The following is a 15,859-nucleotide window of genomic DNA, read 5'->3' on the forward strand; positions in this document are numbered from 1 at the left end:
ATCTTGTGAATATATGAATAAATGAATATATGAATAAATGAATATATATGTATGCTTATAACAGTGATTTCGGCAAAACGGTGAACCATAGCGCCACAATTTTTGCACCGCCTTAATCACCACGCTGAACGCTGGTGGAAAATGATATTTTCATTTAATTCGGTCGTGTATTTTTTAAGTTACAGAGGTTTTAAAGTAAAAACCTTTTTTTTCTAAGCCTTTTATTGAAGGCCTTCAGCGTGTGACGTCACAATGCCCCTGTGAGATGAGCTCGCGCTGCCCCCCCCTCAAGGTTTTCAGCGTGGCGCTGCTGTGCGTCTGTACGTATGACATCAGCACGCACGCGCGGCCTCTCCTCACTCGCACCGACGACATGGACGCCGTTAGCGGAGCCGCCCGCCCGCGATCACCGGCTCCCCTCTCCTCTCCTCTCGCTTCTCTCCTCTCTCCCACACCCGGGAGAACCTCACCCCGTTATCGCCCGGACTCAGCGCGCCGCTGCACTATCCGTCGCGTCCACCCTCCCGAACGGGCCCAGCACCGTTACCGCACACAAGCCGCTGCGCAGCGGGCAACTCCCCCCCCCCACCGCGCGGAACATTAACTAATGCCCCCCCCCCCCCCCCCCCGACCTTTACTTTAATGCGCTCCCCCCGTGCACCGCCGCCCGTCCCCGCATCTGACATTACTCAGGTCGGGCAGAGCTGACCGCCGGGAGATGTAGTCTCAGTCGCCTCTCCCGCTCGGGGGCTGGGGGGGGGGGATGCGGCACCCGCCCGACTGACGACATTGCCTGTCAATGCGGGGTGATGAGAGCTCCACTGCTGTCCCTCCCTCACCCCCCTCCCACCCCCCCTTCCTTCCTCCTCCCGCTCTGTCCCTCCCTCACACCCCTCCCACCTCCGCCGCACGCCTCGAGTAGTCCGACCTCCACTGCCCGACTCGAGCAGTCCGGAGCTCCCTCCTCCTCCCTGCACACTCGGTAAGTGCCTTTCGCCTCTCTCTCTCCCCTCTCCCCCCTCCCCTCTCTCCCCTCCCCTATCTCCCCTCCCCCCTCTCCCTTCCCTCTGATTTCCCCCCCTCCCTCTCTCCCCCTCCCCTCTGATTCCACCTCCTCATTCCTCCAACTCTTCTCTCCACGCCACCCCTTCTCTCTTATCATTTTGACCTCTCTCCCACACTGAACCCCTTTGCCTCTCCCTCTGCTCCCCACGCCACTTCTTCTTTATGTGTTTTCCAGGCCAGCAGCAGGTTATTGGAAACAGCAAATGCTGGGAACCACACACTGACCAACTTGGGTCTTCGTACATTGCACACAGATTGAATTATCCAGGATACTTGGCCTCAATAGTCAATTGTCCTTCTCCTTTATCAAGGATTAAGGAGGATTGGTGCATGGATAGGACAGATTTAGAGGGATTTGGACCAAACGCAGGCAGATGGGGCTAGTGTAGATGGGACATGTTGGTCGGTGTGGGCAAGTTGGGCCAAAGGCCTGTCTACGTGCTGTACGACTCTATAACTCTAAATCCAATCTCCTTACCTGCCGCGGCAAATTTAGTGAGAGGTTGCTCATTCCAGGGACATTGTGCCTCATTTGGGTAGAAATCTGGAAAGCAATAGTGTATTTGAGTGGAGACAAGGAACTACAGATGCTGGTTCACACAATAGGACACAAAGTGCTGGAGTAGTTCAGCGGATAAGGCGGCATCGCTGAAGAACATGGACAGGGGACGTTTCGGGTCGGGACACTTCTTAGAATCATACAGCATACAAAATAAAATGCCTCCATTGTGGAGGAGTTACGGGAAGACAACTGAGATGTTAGTCATAGAGTCGTAGAGTGATACAGCACAGAAGCAAGCCCTTTTGCCCAAGTTGTCCATGTCGACCAAGATTATCTATCTCAGCTAATCCCATTTGCCACGTTTGACCCATATCCCTCTGAACCTTTCCTGTCCACGTGCCTGTGTCCAAATGTATTGTCACAATTCTGCAGCAGAGGAGTTGTTTGCATTGGTCTCACACGCCACCTAGTGTTTATCTGTGAAGGAGCAGTTGCACCTCTGTCAACGTGGGGAAGTAGCGCCCCTTACTGGAACTAAAAGCAAGTGACAACATAAATTCACTAGCGCAGTTCATTCATGGCTTTCTTGGCGGCACTCGTGCTGCTTAGAGTGACTGCCCACAAATTCACCTGCGGAGGCAGCACTAAGTGTACCAGTCTGCAAACGGTGTGTGTTCCGCGCCGCGCCGTTTGTGATCTTTTGTTGGGTGTCACTTCACACCAACAAGGGCAGCACAGGCACACAGCTAGTAGAGGAGCTACCTTTCACAGCGCCAGAGGCCCGGGTTCGATCCTGACCTCAGGTGCTGTCTGTGTGGAATTTGCACGTTCTCCCTGTGACCGCATGAGTTTCCTCCTGGTGCTCTGGTTTCCCCCCACATCCCAATGACGTGCGGGCTGGGTACATTAATTGGCCTCTATAAATTGTGGAGGGCGTGGATGAAAACGTGGGATAACATAGAACTAGTGTTCTATGGGGGGGGGACTAAGGCAGGGAACTGTAGGTAGGAAAGGGTACGAAAAGGAAACCATCCCCATCCCTCTACTTTCTTGTCTTTTCCTACCTCAATAGACAATAGGTGCAGGAGGAGGCCATTCGGCCCTTCGAGCCAGCACCGCCATTCAATGTGATCATGGCTGATCATTCTCAATCAGTACCCCGTTCCTGCCTTCTCCCCATACCCCCTGACTCAGCTATCCTTAAGAGCTCTATCTAGCTCTCTCTTGAATGCATTCAGAGAATTGGCCTCCACTGCCTTCTGAGGCAGAGAATTCCACAGATTCACAACTCTGACTGAAAAGGTTTCCTCATCTCAGTTCTAAATGGCCTACCCCTTATTCTTAAACTGTGGCCTCTTGTTCTGGACTCCGCCAACATTGGGAACATGTTTCCTGCCTCTAACGTGTCCAACGCCTTATTAATTTTATATGTTTCGATAAGATCCCCTCTCATCCTTCTAAATTCCAGTGTATATAAGCCTAGTTGCTCCAGTCTTTCAACATATGGCAGTCTCGCCATTCCGAGAATTAACCTAGTAAACCTACACTGCACGCCTCCAGTTCCCCCTTCTACTTTCAACCTGAAGAAGGGTTCCGACCCGAAACATCACCTGATCCTTTTCTCCTGAGATGCTGCCTGACCCACTGAGTTACTCCAGCTCTTTGTGTCTATTTTCCATACAAGCAAGCATCTGCAATTCCTTCCCACACATTCCTACGGTTTTGTAGTATTTTGACCACAGCTGTATTCAAATCACACTAACGACTTGGAATCGTGTGTGCAGAGCAGATGACACAAGAAAGGGACATTCAGAATTGGAAACTATTAATGTAAATCAAGATGATGGAGGCAGGCTGCTATTTGTTGTTTATCGGGCAGCTCACAGTAGCATGGAAGCACAAAGAGTTGATACAGCTGGAGTGGACCTCATCAAGTTGGCAGAACCTGATAGCACAATACAAGAACAGCTGGAGGAAGTCAATGGCTTTTCTTGAACTTGACAAAACTGGAGTTATTTTTTTTCCACAAGATATGTGGAAACAATCACAAAGTAACCCTATCACATTTATAGGCAAGAATGCATTCATTCTTTTAGTTTAGTTGAGTTTAGAGATACAGCGTGGAAACAGTCCCTTTGGCCCACCGAGTCTATGCTGACCATCGATCACCCATACACACTTGTTCTATGTTACCAACTTTCACATCTATTCCCTACACACTAGGGAAAATTTTACAGAGACCAATTGATCTACAATCCCGCACATCTGTAGGGTGTGCGAGGAAACAGGAGCACCCAGGGAAAACCCACGTGGTCCTAGGGAGAACGTGCAAACTCCACACAGACAGCATCTGAGTGGGATTCTTTGCAGGAAGACATGGAAGACACATCTGAGGAAGGAAGGTTCTGTCCCAAACAGTTCCTTTCTACCAATGAAGAACTAATTCAAGTGGACGACAACGAATCAAAATCAATCATTTTGCTCATTCACACCAGCCCCTCAATCCTCATCTTCCTGCTGACTCTAACTACCATATCATTCTCTGGGACCCAAAGGAAAACATTAAAATCAATACACAATAAAATATCTACTTTGTTTTGTGAATGAAACCACACCATACTGCAACCAAACTGACTTTGACTGAATGAAAGATACGCCTTTGTAACAGGCCCTTCGACCCACCAGGTCCACACAGACTATTGATCACCCGTTCCCACTAGTTCCATGTTATCCCTCTTTTGCATTCACTTCCCACATGCTTGGGGCACTTTACAAAGGCTAATTACCCGGAAATCCCGCATGCCTTTGGGATGCGGGAGGAAACCAGAGCATCCGGAGGAAACCCACGCGGTTACAGGGGGAACGTGCAAACTCCACACGTCAGCACCTGAGGTCAGAATTGAATTCAAGTCTCTGGTGCTGTGAGGCATTAGTACTGCCAGCTGCACCACTGTGCATTTACTTTCAAATTTGTAATTGAAACCTCAGCAGAGTGACTTTTGAACAATATTTGGTGAGGCAGCTGCCCTGTCTGCTGCACCGCTGTGCAGTTCTATTAACCGTTCATCACTTATGTGCATTCCCAAGCTTGCTGATCAAATGCCCCTCTGCAGTGCTACTTCAGTCGCAGCAGTAAGTTTGTCGAAAGCCCGTGGTTTTCTGTAGGGGATGATCTTGAACTTCTCGGAACCTTTAAGCCCAAGATACAGACTGCATCAGCCCAGCCGATGAGGAGGGATTTCTTTAGCGAAAGGGTGGTGAGTCTGAGGAATTTATTGGCACAGATGGTGGTGGAGGCCAAGTTATTGTGTATTTTTAAAGCAGGGATTGAGAGTAAGGATGTTTAATGTGGATGCCAAAGGTTACGGGGAGAAGGCAGGAGAATGGGGTTGAGAGGAAAAATATAAATCAGCCATGGTCGAATGGTGGAACAGACACGATGGGCTGAATGGCCTAAATCTGCTCCTATGTCTTATGATCGTAGGATTATGATCTTATGAGGTATTTATTCACAAAATGCTGGAGTAACTCAGCAGGTCAGGCAGCATCTCAGGAGAGAAGGAATGGGCGACGTTTCGGGTCGAGACCCTTCTTCAGTCTGACCCTTCTTCAGACCCTTCCAGCCTCCTCTCCTGGAGCGTAATGACTGTTCATTGTGGTTTACTTTCCTGTTTACCACTTGCGTTACATTTTCAGAGGGTACCAGATTAAAGTTTGCACATTGTGTTGCAGATTGACAAAAAGCATTAGTTCTGTTTCCCTTCCTACGGATCTGCCCTGACCTGATCTGCTGAGTATTTCTGGAATGTTCTTTGCGGGTTGTTGCGACATTATCAAATGAAGCTTCATCTGCACTTTCACTGCAGAACTCGAAGTGTGTGGTTGAAGGAGAAAAAGCCGTGTCATTTGGAAATTATGTCAACGATTGCAATTTGGTTCTCATAATTAAAACTGGCAGATCAATTACTTAGAGCAAGGATCTCAGAAGTTTTAGTTTTTTAGTTTTAAAGATAGAGCTTGGAAACAGGCACTTTGGCCCACCGAGTCAAATAGCGTTAGATGGAGCTCTAGGGGCGAGTGGAATCAAGGGATATGGGAAGAAGGCAGGCACAGGTTACTGGTTGTGGATGATCAACCATGATCACAATGAATGGCGCTGCTGGCTCGAAGGGCCAAATGGCCTCCACCTGCACCTATTTTCTATGTTTCTTTGTTTCTATGAGTCCATGGCGACCTGTACACTAATTCTATCCTACACACAAAGGAACAATTTTACAGAAGCCAATTAACCTACAAACCTGAACGAATTTGGAATTCAGAAGGCATTATAATCTGTAAAAGCGAGATTGTTGTTGTCCAACTCTCATTCAGTGCGTAACCTTTGCTTGCCTTAGAGTACTGTGATCATTTTTCAAACCCTGTTCCTGTCCTTTGTAAGCAGCCCCAGAGCTGTGCAGAAAGCAAAGTAGTAGACTTCATCTTCCTCTCCAATGTGACAATAATTTTAACTGTTCTTGACTTTCTTGCCTCTATAGAATTATAGAATGTCAATAGAGATTGGTGGCTCAGTGACACAGCCGTAGAGTTGCGGCCTTAAGGCGCCCAGAGACCCAGGTTCAATCCTGACTGCAGGTTCTATATGTACAGAGTTTGCACATTCTCCCTGTGACCGAGTGGGTTTACTCTGAGTGCTCCAGTTTCCTCCCATGTTTCAAAGATGTGCAGGTTTGTAGGTTAATTGGCTTCTGTAAATTGTCCCCAGTGCGTAGGATAGAACATGTGTACAGGTGATTGCCAGTTGGCGTGGGCTTCATGGGCCGAAGGGCCTGTTTCCTCATGGTATCTCTAAAGGTAAAACTAAAAACGGCAAAAGATAAGTAGAAACAAAGAACTGCAGACACTGGTTAATACACAAATGGACACAGAATGCTGGAGAAAACTCAGCAGGTGAGGCAGCATCTCTGGAGAACATCCCTAGATGACATATCGGCTCGGGACCCTTCTTTCACACAAACTCAAGTTTAGTGCACCTTAGTCTTTATTAATACACATCAGAGGGGTAACATTTTCACATAAAGAGTGGTGGGTATATGGAATGAGGCAGGTACAATAACAACATAGAAAAGATATTTGGATGTGCACATGGATAGGAATAGTTTGGAGGGATATATACCAAACGTGGGCTAATGGTACTAGTTTAGATGGGGCATCTTGGTAAGCATAGACAAATTGGGCTGAAGGGTGTCAGGGGTTATGGGGAGAAGGCAGGAGAATGGGATTGAGAGGAAAAGATAGATCAGCCATGATTGAATGGCGGAGTTGACTTGATGGGCCAAATGGCCTAATTCTCTTCCTGTAACTTATGAACTCATGAAGGGCCTGTTTTCATGTTGTATAGTTCGGTGACTCTATGTACAGGTATCCAATTAATCCATATCGCTCCTAGTGACTTCCTGATCTGCTGAGTATTTATGGAATTTCTGGAACTGCTGTAGCTTGCTATTGTTACACATAAATCCCAAACTCATGGCGTAGACTTGGATTCCATTCATCAGAGATGAACAAGCCAGGTTCATGTCAAAGTATTGTAGTCTTCTCCAAGTTCCAAAATCAAGGTCGTCCTTTTGCAATCTTTGTCCCCTCGTTGTTGCTGATGCTGTCTTGATGTTCCTTCCATTGTACGTTCTCTCCTGATCTTCCAGAATGACCTGGACTTACACTGACGGACCTCTGAGGAAGCCTTTATGAGTTGTGGCTGCATATCTGATGAATTTTATGTATTTATATTGGACTTAACCTTACGCCTTCAGTCTCAAATGTCACCTATCCATTTGTGTCTTTCATTTAAGAGGCTTTTGAATAGGCACATGGATACGCAGGGAATGGAGGGATATGGATTATGTGCAGGCAGACAGAAGTTGGTATAGGCCTCATGTTCAGCATGGGCATTGTAGGCCGAAGGGCCTGCTCCTGTGCTGTACTGTTCTATGTTCCATGTTCAGTGTTATTTGGACTGGTCAGCAAATTTTTCTGATTTTCAGTCATGAAAAGTCAACTTCAATACCTTTCGACTTTACTTTAGACTTTAGAGATACAGCGCAGAAACAGGCCCTTCATTCCACCGAGCAATCACCAGCGATCACCCCGTACACTAGCACTGTCCTACACACTAGGGACAATTTACAATTTTACCGAAGCCAAGTAATCTACAAACCTATATGTCTGGAGTGCGGGAGGAAACCGGAACATTGGGAGAAGACCCATATGGTCACAGGGAGAATGTACAAACTCTGTACAGACAGCACCCATAGTCAGAATCAAACCAGGATCTCTGGTGCTGTCAGGCAGCAGATCTACCACTGTGCCACTGTGCCACCCCTTAGCGTATATTGGCATCATGTTTGGCATAGTTATCGTGTGCTGAAGGGTCTGTTCCTGTTCTATGTTCTGTGTTCTTTGGACTGTGATCAGCAACTTCTTGATTTTCAGTGGTGAAAAGTCAAGTATATTACCATCTGTGTGCAGAATGCAACAGAAACATTGAGGTTGCAGGTTCAGAAATAATAATAATTATTATTAATGATATATAGATAAAGAAGATTAGTGCCACCTGCCCACATCCTCGATGGGCTCCATTTTATTATGCTGGACGGCCATCATCCATGACCTTTGTGGAGATGGTTTTATGAATTTGTCAGTTCAGTTTATCTTTCTGAGCTCTACCCGAAACCATTCTTGTTGATAGAAGCAAATAAATCTTCAAAAAAATATACAGGTCACAATGTTGCTTCTCACTCTTTTCTGAAACTTGCTTTGAAGGAAATCAATCGGCGGATGTTTCCTCCCATATCCAAAGGGTTTGTTGGTTAATTGGCCTCCGTGAAATTTCCCCTAAAGTGTAGGGAGTGGATGTGAAAGTGGGATAACGTAGAACTAGTGTGATCGGGCTATCGACGGTGACCATGGACCTGGTAGGCCGAGAGGCCTGTTTCCGTGTTGTAGCTCTAAATATAAAATTAAATGACTTAATTTCACTCAAAGTTGTGGCATCTGAACTGGCCAATGAGGCCAATATCAGAATCGCTGCCTCTTGCACAGGGATGGAAGAATTGTTGATTAGGCGGTGCATTCCTTCCACTGCTTACACAAGTTCATAAGTTCATAAGTTATAGGAGCAGAATTAGGCCATTCGGTCTATCTAGTCTATTCTAACATTCATTCATGGCTAATCTATCCCTCTCAACCCCATTCTCCTGCCTTCTCCCCATAACCCCTGACACCTGTACTAATCAAATCCGTCCATATCTGATTTAAAAACATCCATTGACTTGGCCTCCAGAGTCATCTGCGGAAATAAATTCCAAAGATTTATTACCCTCTGCCTAAAGAAATTCCTTCTCATCTCCTTTCTAAAGGTACGTATTCTGAGGCTATGACCTCTGGTCCTAGACTCTCCCACAGGTGGAAACATCCTCTCCACACCAACTGTATCAAGCCTTTCACTATTCGGTAAGTTTCAATGAGGCCCCCTCTCATCCTTCTGAATCCAGCGAGTGCAGTGCTGTCAAAAGCTCATCATATGTTAACAAAAGTCACTTCTGGGATCATTCTTACTAACCTCTCCAAAGCCAGCATATCCTTCCTCAGATATTCACAAGGCTTCACAAGGCTTCTTTCTATTTGGTCCTGATGCATGGATACCAACATCATCCTGAATGCTTCTCTTCCACCTGAGCATGTTTAGACTAGATGTTCCCAGGACTCAGTGGGATTCCTATTTTTTGGCTCTTCTTCAGGAAGTCTTTAAGCGCACCCTCGATCCTTCTCCTTTGTCCACCTGATGATCACTTCCTGCAACAGAGCAGGGAATAATATGCCGACAATGGTATGATGGGTTCTACCAGCGATCTGTCATCAACCAACCATATCGATTCGACGGCCAGTAAGACACACTAATGCCTTCACTTCCTTAGGTGGCTGAAGAATTTTGGCAGCGGGTTGGGACACTGGTGAGCATTGTGCCGGGACACTCACGGCAAGCAGTGGGCTGGGACACCCTGGTGAGCATTGGGGCAGAACACACAGTGAGCAATGGGCCGGAACACTCCCAGAAAGCAGGCCCAACTCGCACACCGAGGACTGACGTGGGAGGAGGTCTTGTCCGCCGGGGACTGACTACGGAGGGCCCGCCTGGTCGGCTGGGCTCAACCATCGCGGGCAAATCATCCCCACGCCACTGCGTCAATGGAACCGTGCCACAGAGAGCGAGGTGGGCCAGTGAGAGCAATGGGGGGGGAGGGCTGAGTGCCGCTGAGAACGCTGGGGGAGCCCGGCGTGGGGGGACCACCGAGAACAAAGGGGGAACTGCCGGGGTGGGGAGAGGGGGGCGGGGCTGCTGCCATGTGCAGCGGCAGGCAGTAGATAGGACTCTTCGCTGCTTTTGTAACTTTGTCGGCGCCAACACGTGGCGACGCGGGTGTACAGTCTGGGCTGTGTGCAAAACAAAGCTTTTCATGGGACAGTAACGCATCGTTCATTCAGTCATGTCTCCAGTGACTGTGATGCACCATAGAGAGCGGACTGTGGCTTACTGGGAACAGCTCTGGCCGAGACCGCAAGAAATTGCAGCAGGTTGTAGAAGTAGCCCTGTCACACGGGCCTTTTCAAGGCAGTATGAAGTGTAGCTGGAGTCAATGGTCTGTGTGATTGATGGGCTGGGCAGCATCCACAACTTTCTACAATTTCTTCTGGTCTTGTGCAGAGCTATTCCCGGAGGGTTTTGACTGTCTGTCCTGAAGGAACTGCAGATGCTGGTTTAAACCGAAGATAGGCACAAAAAGCTGGAGTAACTCTGCGGGACAGGCAGCATCTCTGGAGAGAAGGAATGGGAGATGTTTCGGGTCTGAAGAAGGATCTGAACCAAAAATGTCACCCATTTCTTCTCCAGAGATGTTTCCTGTCTCGCTGAGTTCCTCCAGATTTTTGTGTATGTCCTACCTATGACTTGCTAAAGGTCTCCACTCAACCTCCAGCTTTCTAGGAAAGACAATCCAAGGTAATACTCTCTAGTCCAGTCGCATTCTGGTTAACCTCACCTGCACCAATTACAAATCCTCCACATCTTTCCTATCGTGGGGTGACCAGAACTGCATGCAATGCTCCAAATATGGCCTAACGAAGTGTGCAGAAAGGAACTGTTGATGCTGGTTTATACTGAAGATAGACTATCTTTGATCGGACTTTGCTGGCTTTACCTTGCACTAAGCGATATTCCCTTATCATGTAGCTGTACAATGTGTATGGCTCGATTGTAATCATGTATTGTTTTTCCGCTGGCTGGATAGCACGCACCCAAATCTTTTCACTGTACCTCGGGACACGTGACAATAAACTAAACTAAACTAGATGCAAAGTGCTGGAGTATCTACCACTTATATTTTTCTAAAAATATTTAACGTATTAACTTAGTAATCAGTCCTCTTTTCTCTAACACTTGTTTTAACTCGATGTGAAATCATTTTGCAGACCATCATTCACCATTAACATTCGAGTATATTTTACGCACTCGATTAAGTTTGTTTTTTGTGAAATTGTGACTCAGTAATGATTTCACAATTCACACAAAGTGCTGGAGTAAATCAGTGGTCAGGCAGCATCTTTGGAGAGCATGGACAGGTGACATTTCGGGTCGAGACCCTTTTTCAGTCTGCCCATTTATGTTCTCCAGAGATGCTGCCTGACCCACTGAGTTACTGCAGCATTTTGGGTTTTTATTTGTAAAAACCAGCCTCTGCACTTCCTTGTGTTTACATAATTCACAGGTTTTAAGCAAATAAGATCAATTGATATTTTTTCCATTTCATTTTCCCTTGCATTGTGAACAGCAGAGTGTAAGTAAAAGCATTAGTAAGTAAGTAAGTAAAAGCATTAAGTAACTATTTTCAAAAGGACACAAAGTGCTGAAGTCCAGCTTTCTTCTCCGTTCTATATTCAGCCCGAAGAAGGGTCCGGACCCAAAATATCACCTCCATGTCCTCCAGAGATGCTGTGTGACCTGCTGAGTTACGCCAGCATTGTCCTTTTATGCATTAACCAACATCTGCATTTCTTTATTTCTACCAACAAATAATCTTCCTGTCAGCGTCATCGAATGTGGTTTCAAAAGTGGCTTCAAAGTGAAACTTGCTTATGACACTAGCTCAGATATAACTCAGGTTTCATTTTTTTTTTTGACAGAAGCAACCAGCAAGGAAGAAATATGTCTGCGGAAATATTCCTCTGCCTTTCGTTTTTATTCTTTCTAACAATAACTGCAAAAGATTCAGGTAAGAAACTGCTTCCAATGAAGTCTCATAAATAATAACTGCACACCAGAAATGTTTTGCCACGCGTGTTTGTTCCTCTTCAGGTTCGAACTTGCTCTGGAATGTAAAGTGGTCAGAAGTGATCATATATGTTCAATCTGTCTTTGGGATAGCCTTTGACAAATATTATCCAGAAACAAATATTATTAGAAGCAAGGAACTGCAGATGCTGGTTTACAAGAGAAAATGACACAAATAGCTGGAGTAACTCGGCGGGTCAGGCAGCAGCCCTGGAGAACATGGATAGGTGTTGGTTCGTGTCGGGGCCATTCTTCTGTCCCAACCTGAAACATCACCTATCCACGTTCTTCATTGCCACGGAATTAATCCCTTCATCTACGATTCTCCTTAAATCCCAGAGTTCAGGAGAGATTTTCCGAATCTAGGGTCTGTGGTCTAGTGTTTAATTTTCTCACTTTCGCGGTACATTTTGGGACGTGTTTCTATATTGGTAAGAAATTATAAAAATGCGTGCTGTCCTTCTCTTGTGCTATCTTGAGCCGTGATCTTTATTAGAGCATTTCAACTTGTTCCTTTGTAATGTAAATAGACCAGCTTTGCCCAGCATGATCTTCTGTATTCCTCAATGGACCAGAGTAGATCTTATTGCTTAGAAGTAACAATATCTTGAGGGATAGACCAGGCTTTGAGGTTATAAAGTATGGCAGTAATGCCAATGTGAAGCAAATTGTGCACACAGTATTCAGGTGATATGGCGAAATTTCATCTGTGACCACAGGGAAAAAGTTGGTGAAAACTTGAAGTCATCAAACAGCTATCACCTGCGAGGCTCATTAGACTTTAGAGAAACAGTGTGGAAACAGACCCTTCAGCCCACCGAGCCCGCACTGACCTACGATCATCGTATACGCTCACACTATCCTACACATTAGGGACAATTTACAGTTTACAAAAGTAAATTAACCTACAAACCTGTACGTCTTTAGAATGTGGGAGGAAACCGGAGCACCCAGAGAAAACCCACGCAGTCATAGGGGGAATGTAGAAACTCTATTCAGGCAGCACCCATAGTCAGGATCAAACCCGGGTCTCTGGTGCTGTAAGAGAGCAGCTGTACCATTGTGCCACCATGCCACCCGCCTCCTTTGATAAAAACAGAAAATACCCAAAATACTCAGCAGGTCGGGCAGCATCTGTGGGAGGAGAAACAGAGTGAGCATTTCAGGTTGGAGACCCTTCCTTAGAGCTGGAAGGAGTTCCTTCCTTCTTCCTAATTCTAATGAAAGGTCTTCAACCTGAAACATTAATTTTGCTTCTCTTCCCATGGATGCTGCCTGACCTGAGTAGTTCCAACATTTTCTGTTTGTATTTCAGATTTCCACCATCTGCAATATTTTGTTTGTTTTCATAGCCTCCTTTGATTTGAAGACCAAAGAAGTAGCTACATACCATGAGAATATCAGTCTTTGGGGAAGACTGCAGAAGGGAATGATATTCTGGACGATACTGCAGTCAGTGATAAGTCAATAGAGTTTGTACTGCAACTTTTGCTGCAGAACTGAAGGTCAGACCGCAAAGTTGCAAAATAATCTGCAGCCAGTGACTAAAAGAAAAGGAAGAGCATAGAACATAGAACACAGAACATAGAACAGTATAGTGTAGTATAGGAACGGTTCATTTGGCCCACAATGTCTGTGCTGAATATTATGCCTAGATAAACTTTGATCTGCCTGCACATGTTCCTTATCCCTCCATTCCCTGCATATCTATGTGCCTATCCAAAAGCCTCTTAAACACCATCATCTTATCTGCTTCCACCACCACCCCTGGCAGGTATCCACCAACCTCTGTGTTGAAAGTTTGCTCCCCAGATCTCCTTTAAACTCCCCCCCTCTCATCTTAAAGCAACGCCCTATAGTATTGGATGTTTCCGTCCTGGAAAAAAGGTTCTGACTGTCTTCCCTAATTATTCCCCTCATAATTTTATATACTTTTATCACGTCTTATGGCGAGTCGTAGGCGAGGTACGTTGAAGTAGCCGTTTATTATAACATTAACAACCGTGACAATCAACGCATCAAACGACAGACAACCATAAATCTTACTGTCTCCGCTGGAGGACTAAACGAGACTGCCTCGTTCCCTTTACCTGCGTACTACCTCACCTGGTCTACCAATCAGAGGGTTCGATGGCTGGACCAATCCCTGTGTCCCTACAGTCTTCCCTTAGCCTCCAGCATTCCAGAGAAAACATTCCTAGTTGGTCCAACCTCTCCTTGTAGTTCCTACACCTCACACGCTCTCCATCTCCTGGATAACTTCCGGTTCCCAGGCCCCCACTCCCTCATCTTCACCATGGATGTCCAGTCACTCTACACTTCCATCCCCCACAAGGATGGTCTCGAAGCCCTCCGTTTCTTCCTCGACCGTAGAACCAGCCAATCCCCATCGACCAACACTCTCCTCCGCCTAGCAGAGCTGGCTCTTACCCTCAACAACTTCTCCTTTGACTCCTCCCACTTCCTCCAAACCAGAGGCGTAGCTATGGGCACTCGCATGGGCCCTAGCTACGCCTGCCTCTTTGTCGGGTACGTCGAACAATCCCTGTTCCAGACGTACACTGGCCCCATCCCCGAACTCTACCTCCGCTACATCGACGACTGCATTGGTGCTACCTCTTGCACCCATGCAGAACTCACTGACTTCATACACTTCACCTCCAATTTCCATCCTGCCCTTAAATATACCTGGACTATCTCTGACATCTCCCTCCCGTTTCTGGACCTCACCATCTCCATCGCAGGAGACAGACTAGTGACGGACATTTACTACAAACCCACCGACTCGCACAGCTATCTGGACTACACTTCTTCCCACCCGGTCCCCTGCAAAAAGTCTATCCCCTACTCCCAATTCCTCCGTCTACGCCGCATCTGCGCCCGGGATGAGGTGTTTCACATTACGGCTTCCGAGATGTCCTCGTTCTTCAGAAAACGGGGCTTCCCCTCCTCCATTATAGATGAGGCTCTCACTAGGGTCTCTTCTACATCCCGCAGCTCCGCTCTTGCTCCCCCTCCCTCCACTCGCAACAAGGACAGGATCCCCCTCGTTCTCACCTTCCACCCCACCAGCCAGCGGATCCAACATATCATCCACCAACATTTCCGTCACCTACAACGGGACCCCACCACTGGCCATATCTTCCCATCCCCTCCCCTCTCTGCGTTCCGCAGAGACCGTTCCCTCCGTAACTCCCTGGTCCACCCGTCCCTTCCTACCCAAACCACCCCAACCCCGGGCACTTTCCCTTGCAACCGCACGAGATGCAACACCTGTCCCTTTACCTCCCCCCTCAACTCCATCAAAGGACCCAAACAGTCTTTCCAGGTGAGACAGAGGTTCACCTGCACCTCCTCCAACCTCATCTATTGCATCCGCTGCTCTAGATGTCAACTTATTTATATCGGCGAAACCAAGCGCAGGCTCGGCGATCGCTGCGCTCGGTCCGCATTAACAAAACTGATCTCCCGGTGGCCCAGCACTTTAACTCCCCCTCCCATTCCCAGTCTGACCTCTCTGTCATGGGCCTCCTCCAGTGCCATAGTGAGGCCCGCCGGAAATTGGAGGAGCAGCACCTCATATTTCGCCTGGGCAGTTTGCAGCCTGGTGGTATGAACGTCGATTTCTCCAACTTCAGATAGCTCCTCTGTCCCTCCCTTCCCCTCCTCCTTCCCAGATCTCCCTCTATCTTCCTGTCTCCACCTATATCCTTCCTTTGTCCCGCCCCCCTGACATCAGTCTGAAGAAGGGTCTCGACCCGAAACGTCACCCATTCCTTCTCTCCCGAGATGCTGCCTGACCTGCTGAGTTACTCCAGCATTTTGTGAATAAATCTCCTTGTAGTTGATACCTTCTAATCTAGGCATCATCCTGACCTGTTTCTTCCCAGCTGTTATTAGATAATTGT

General features: G+C 47.1%; 1 protein-coding gene across 1 annotated transcript in view; it reads left to right on the top strand.

Annotated features, from left to right (window-relative positions):
• The first annotated feature begins 761 nt into the window (after positions 1-761).
• The window catches only part of LOC144594738 (uncharacterized), a 61,410-nt gene continuing 46,312 nt past the window's right edge, over positions 762-15,859 (top strand). Inside the window, exons 1-2 of the mRNA XM_078401580.1 lie at positions 762-982; positions 11,804-11,892. Coding sequence (XP_078257706.1) covers positions 810-982; positions 11,804-11,892 — 262 coding nt within the window. The 5' untranslated portion in view covers positions 762-809. The remainder of the gene's footprint in view (positions 983-11,803; positions 11,893-15,859) is intronic.

The sequence above is a fragment of the Rhinoraja longicauda genome, chromosome 6 (genome assembly GCF_053455715.1).
Source record: "Rhinoraja longicauda isolate Sanriku21f chromosome 6, sRhiLon1.1, whole genome shotgun sequence".
NCBI classification, from domain to species: domain Eukaryota; kingdom Metazoa; phylum Chordata; class Chondrichthyes; order Rajiformes; family Arhynchobatidae; genus Rhinoraja; species Rhinoraja longicauda.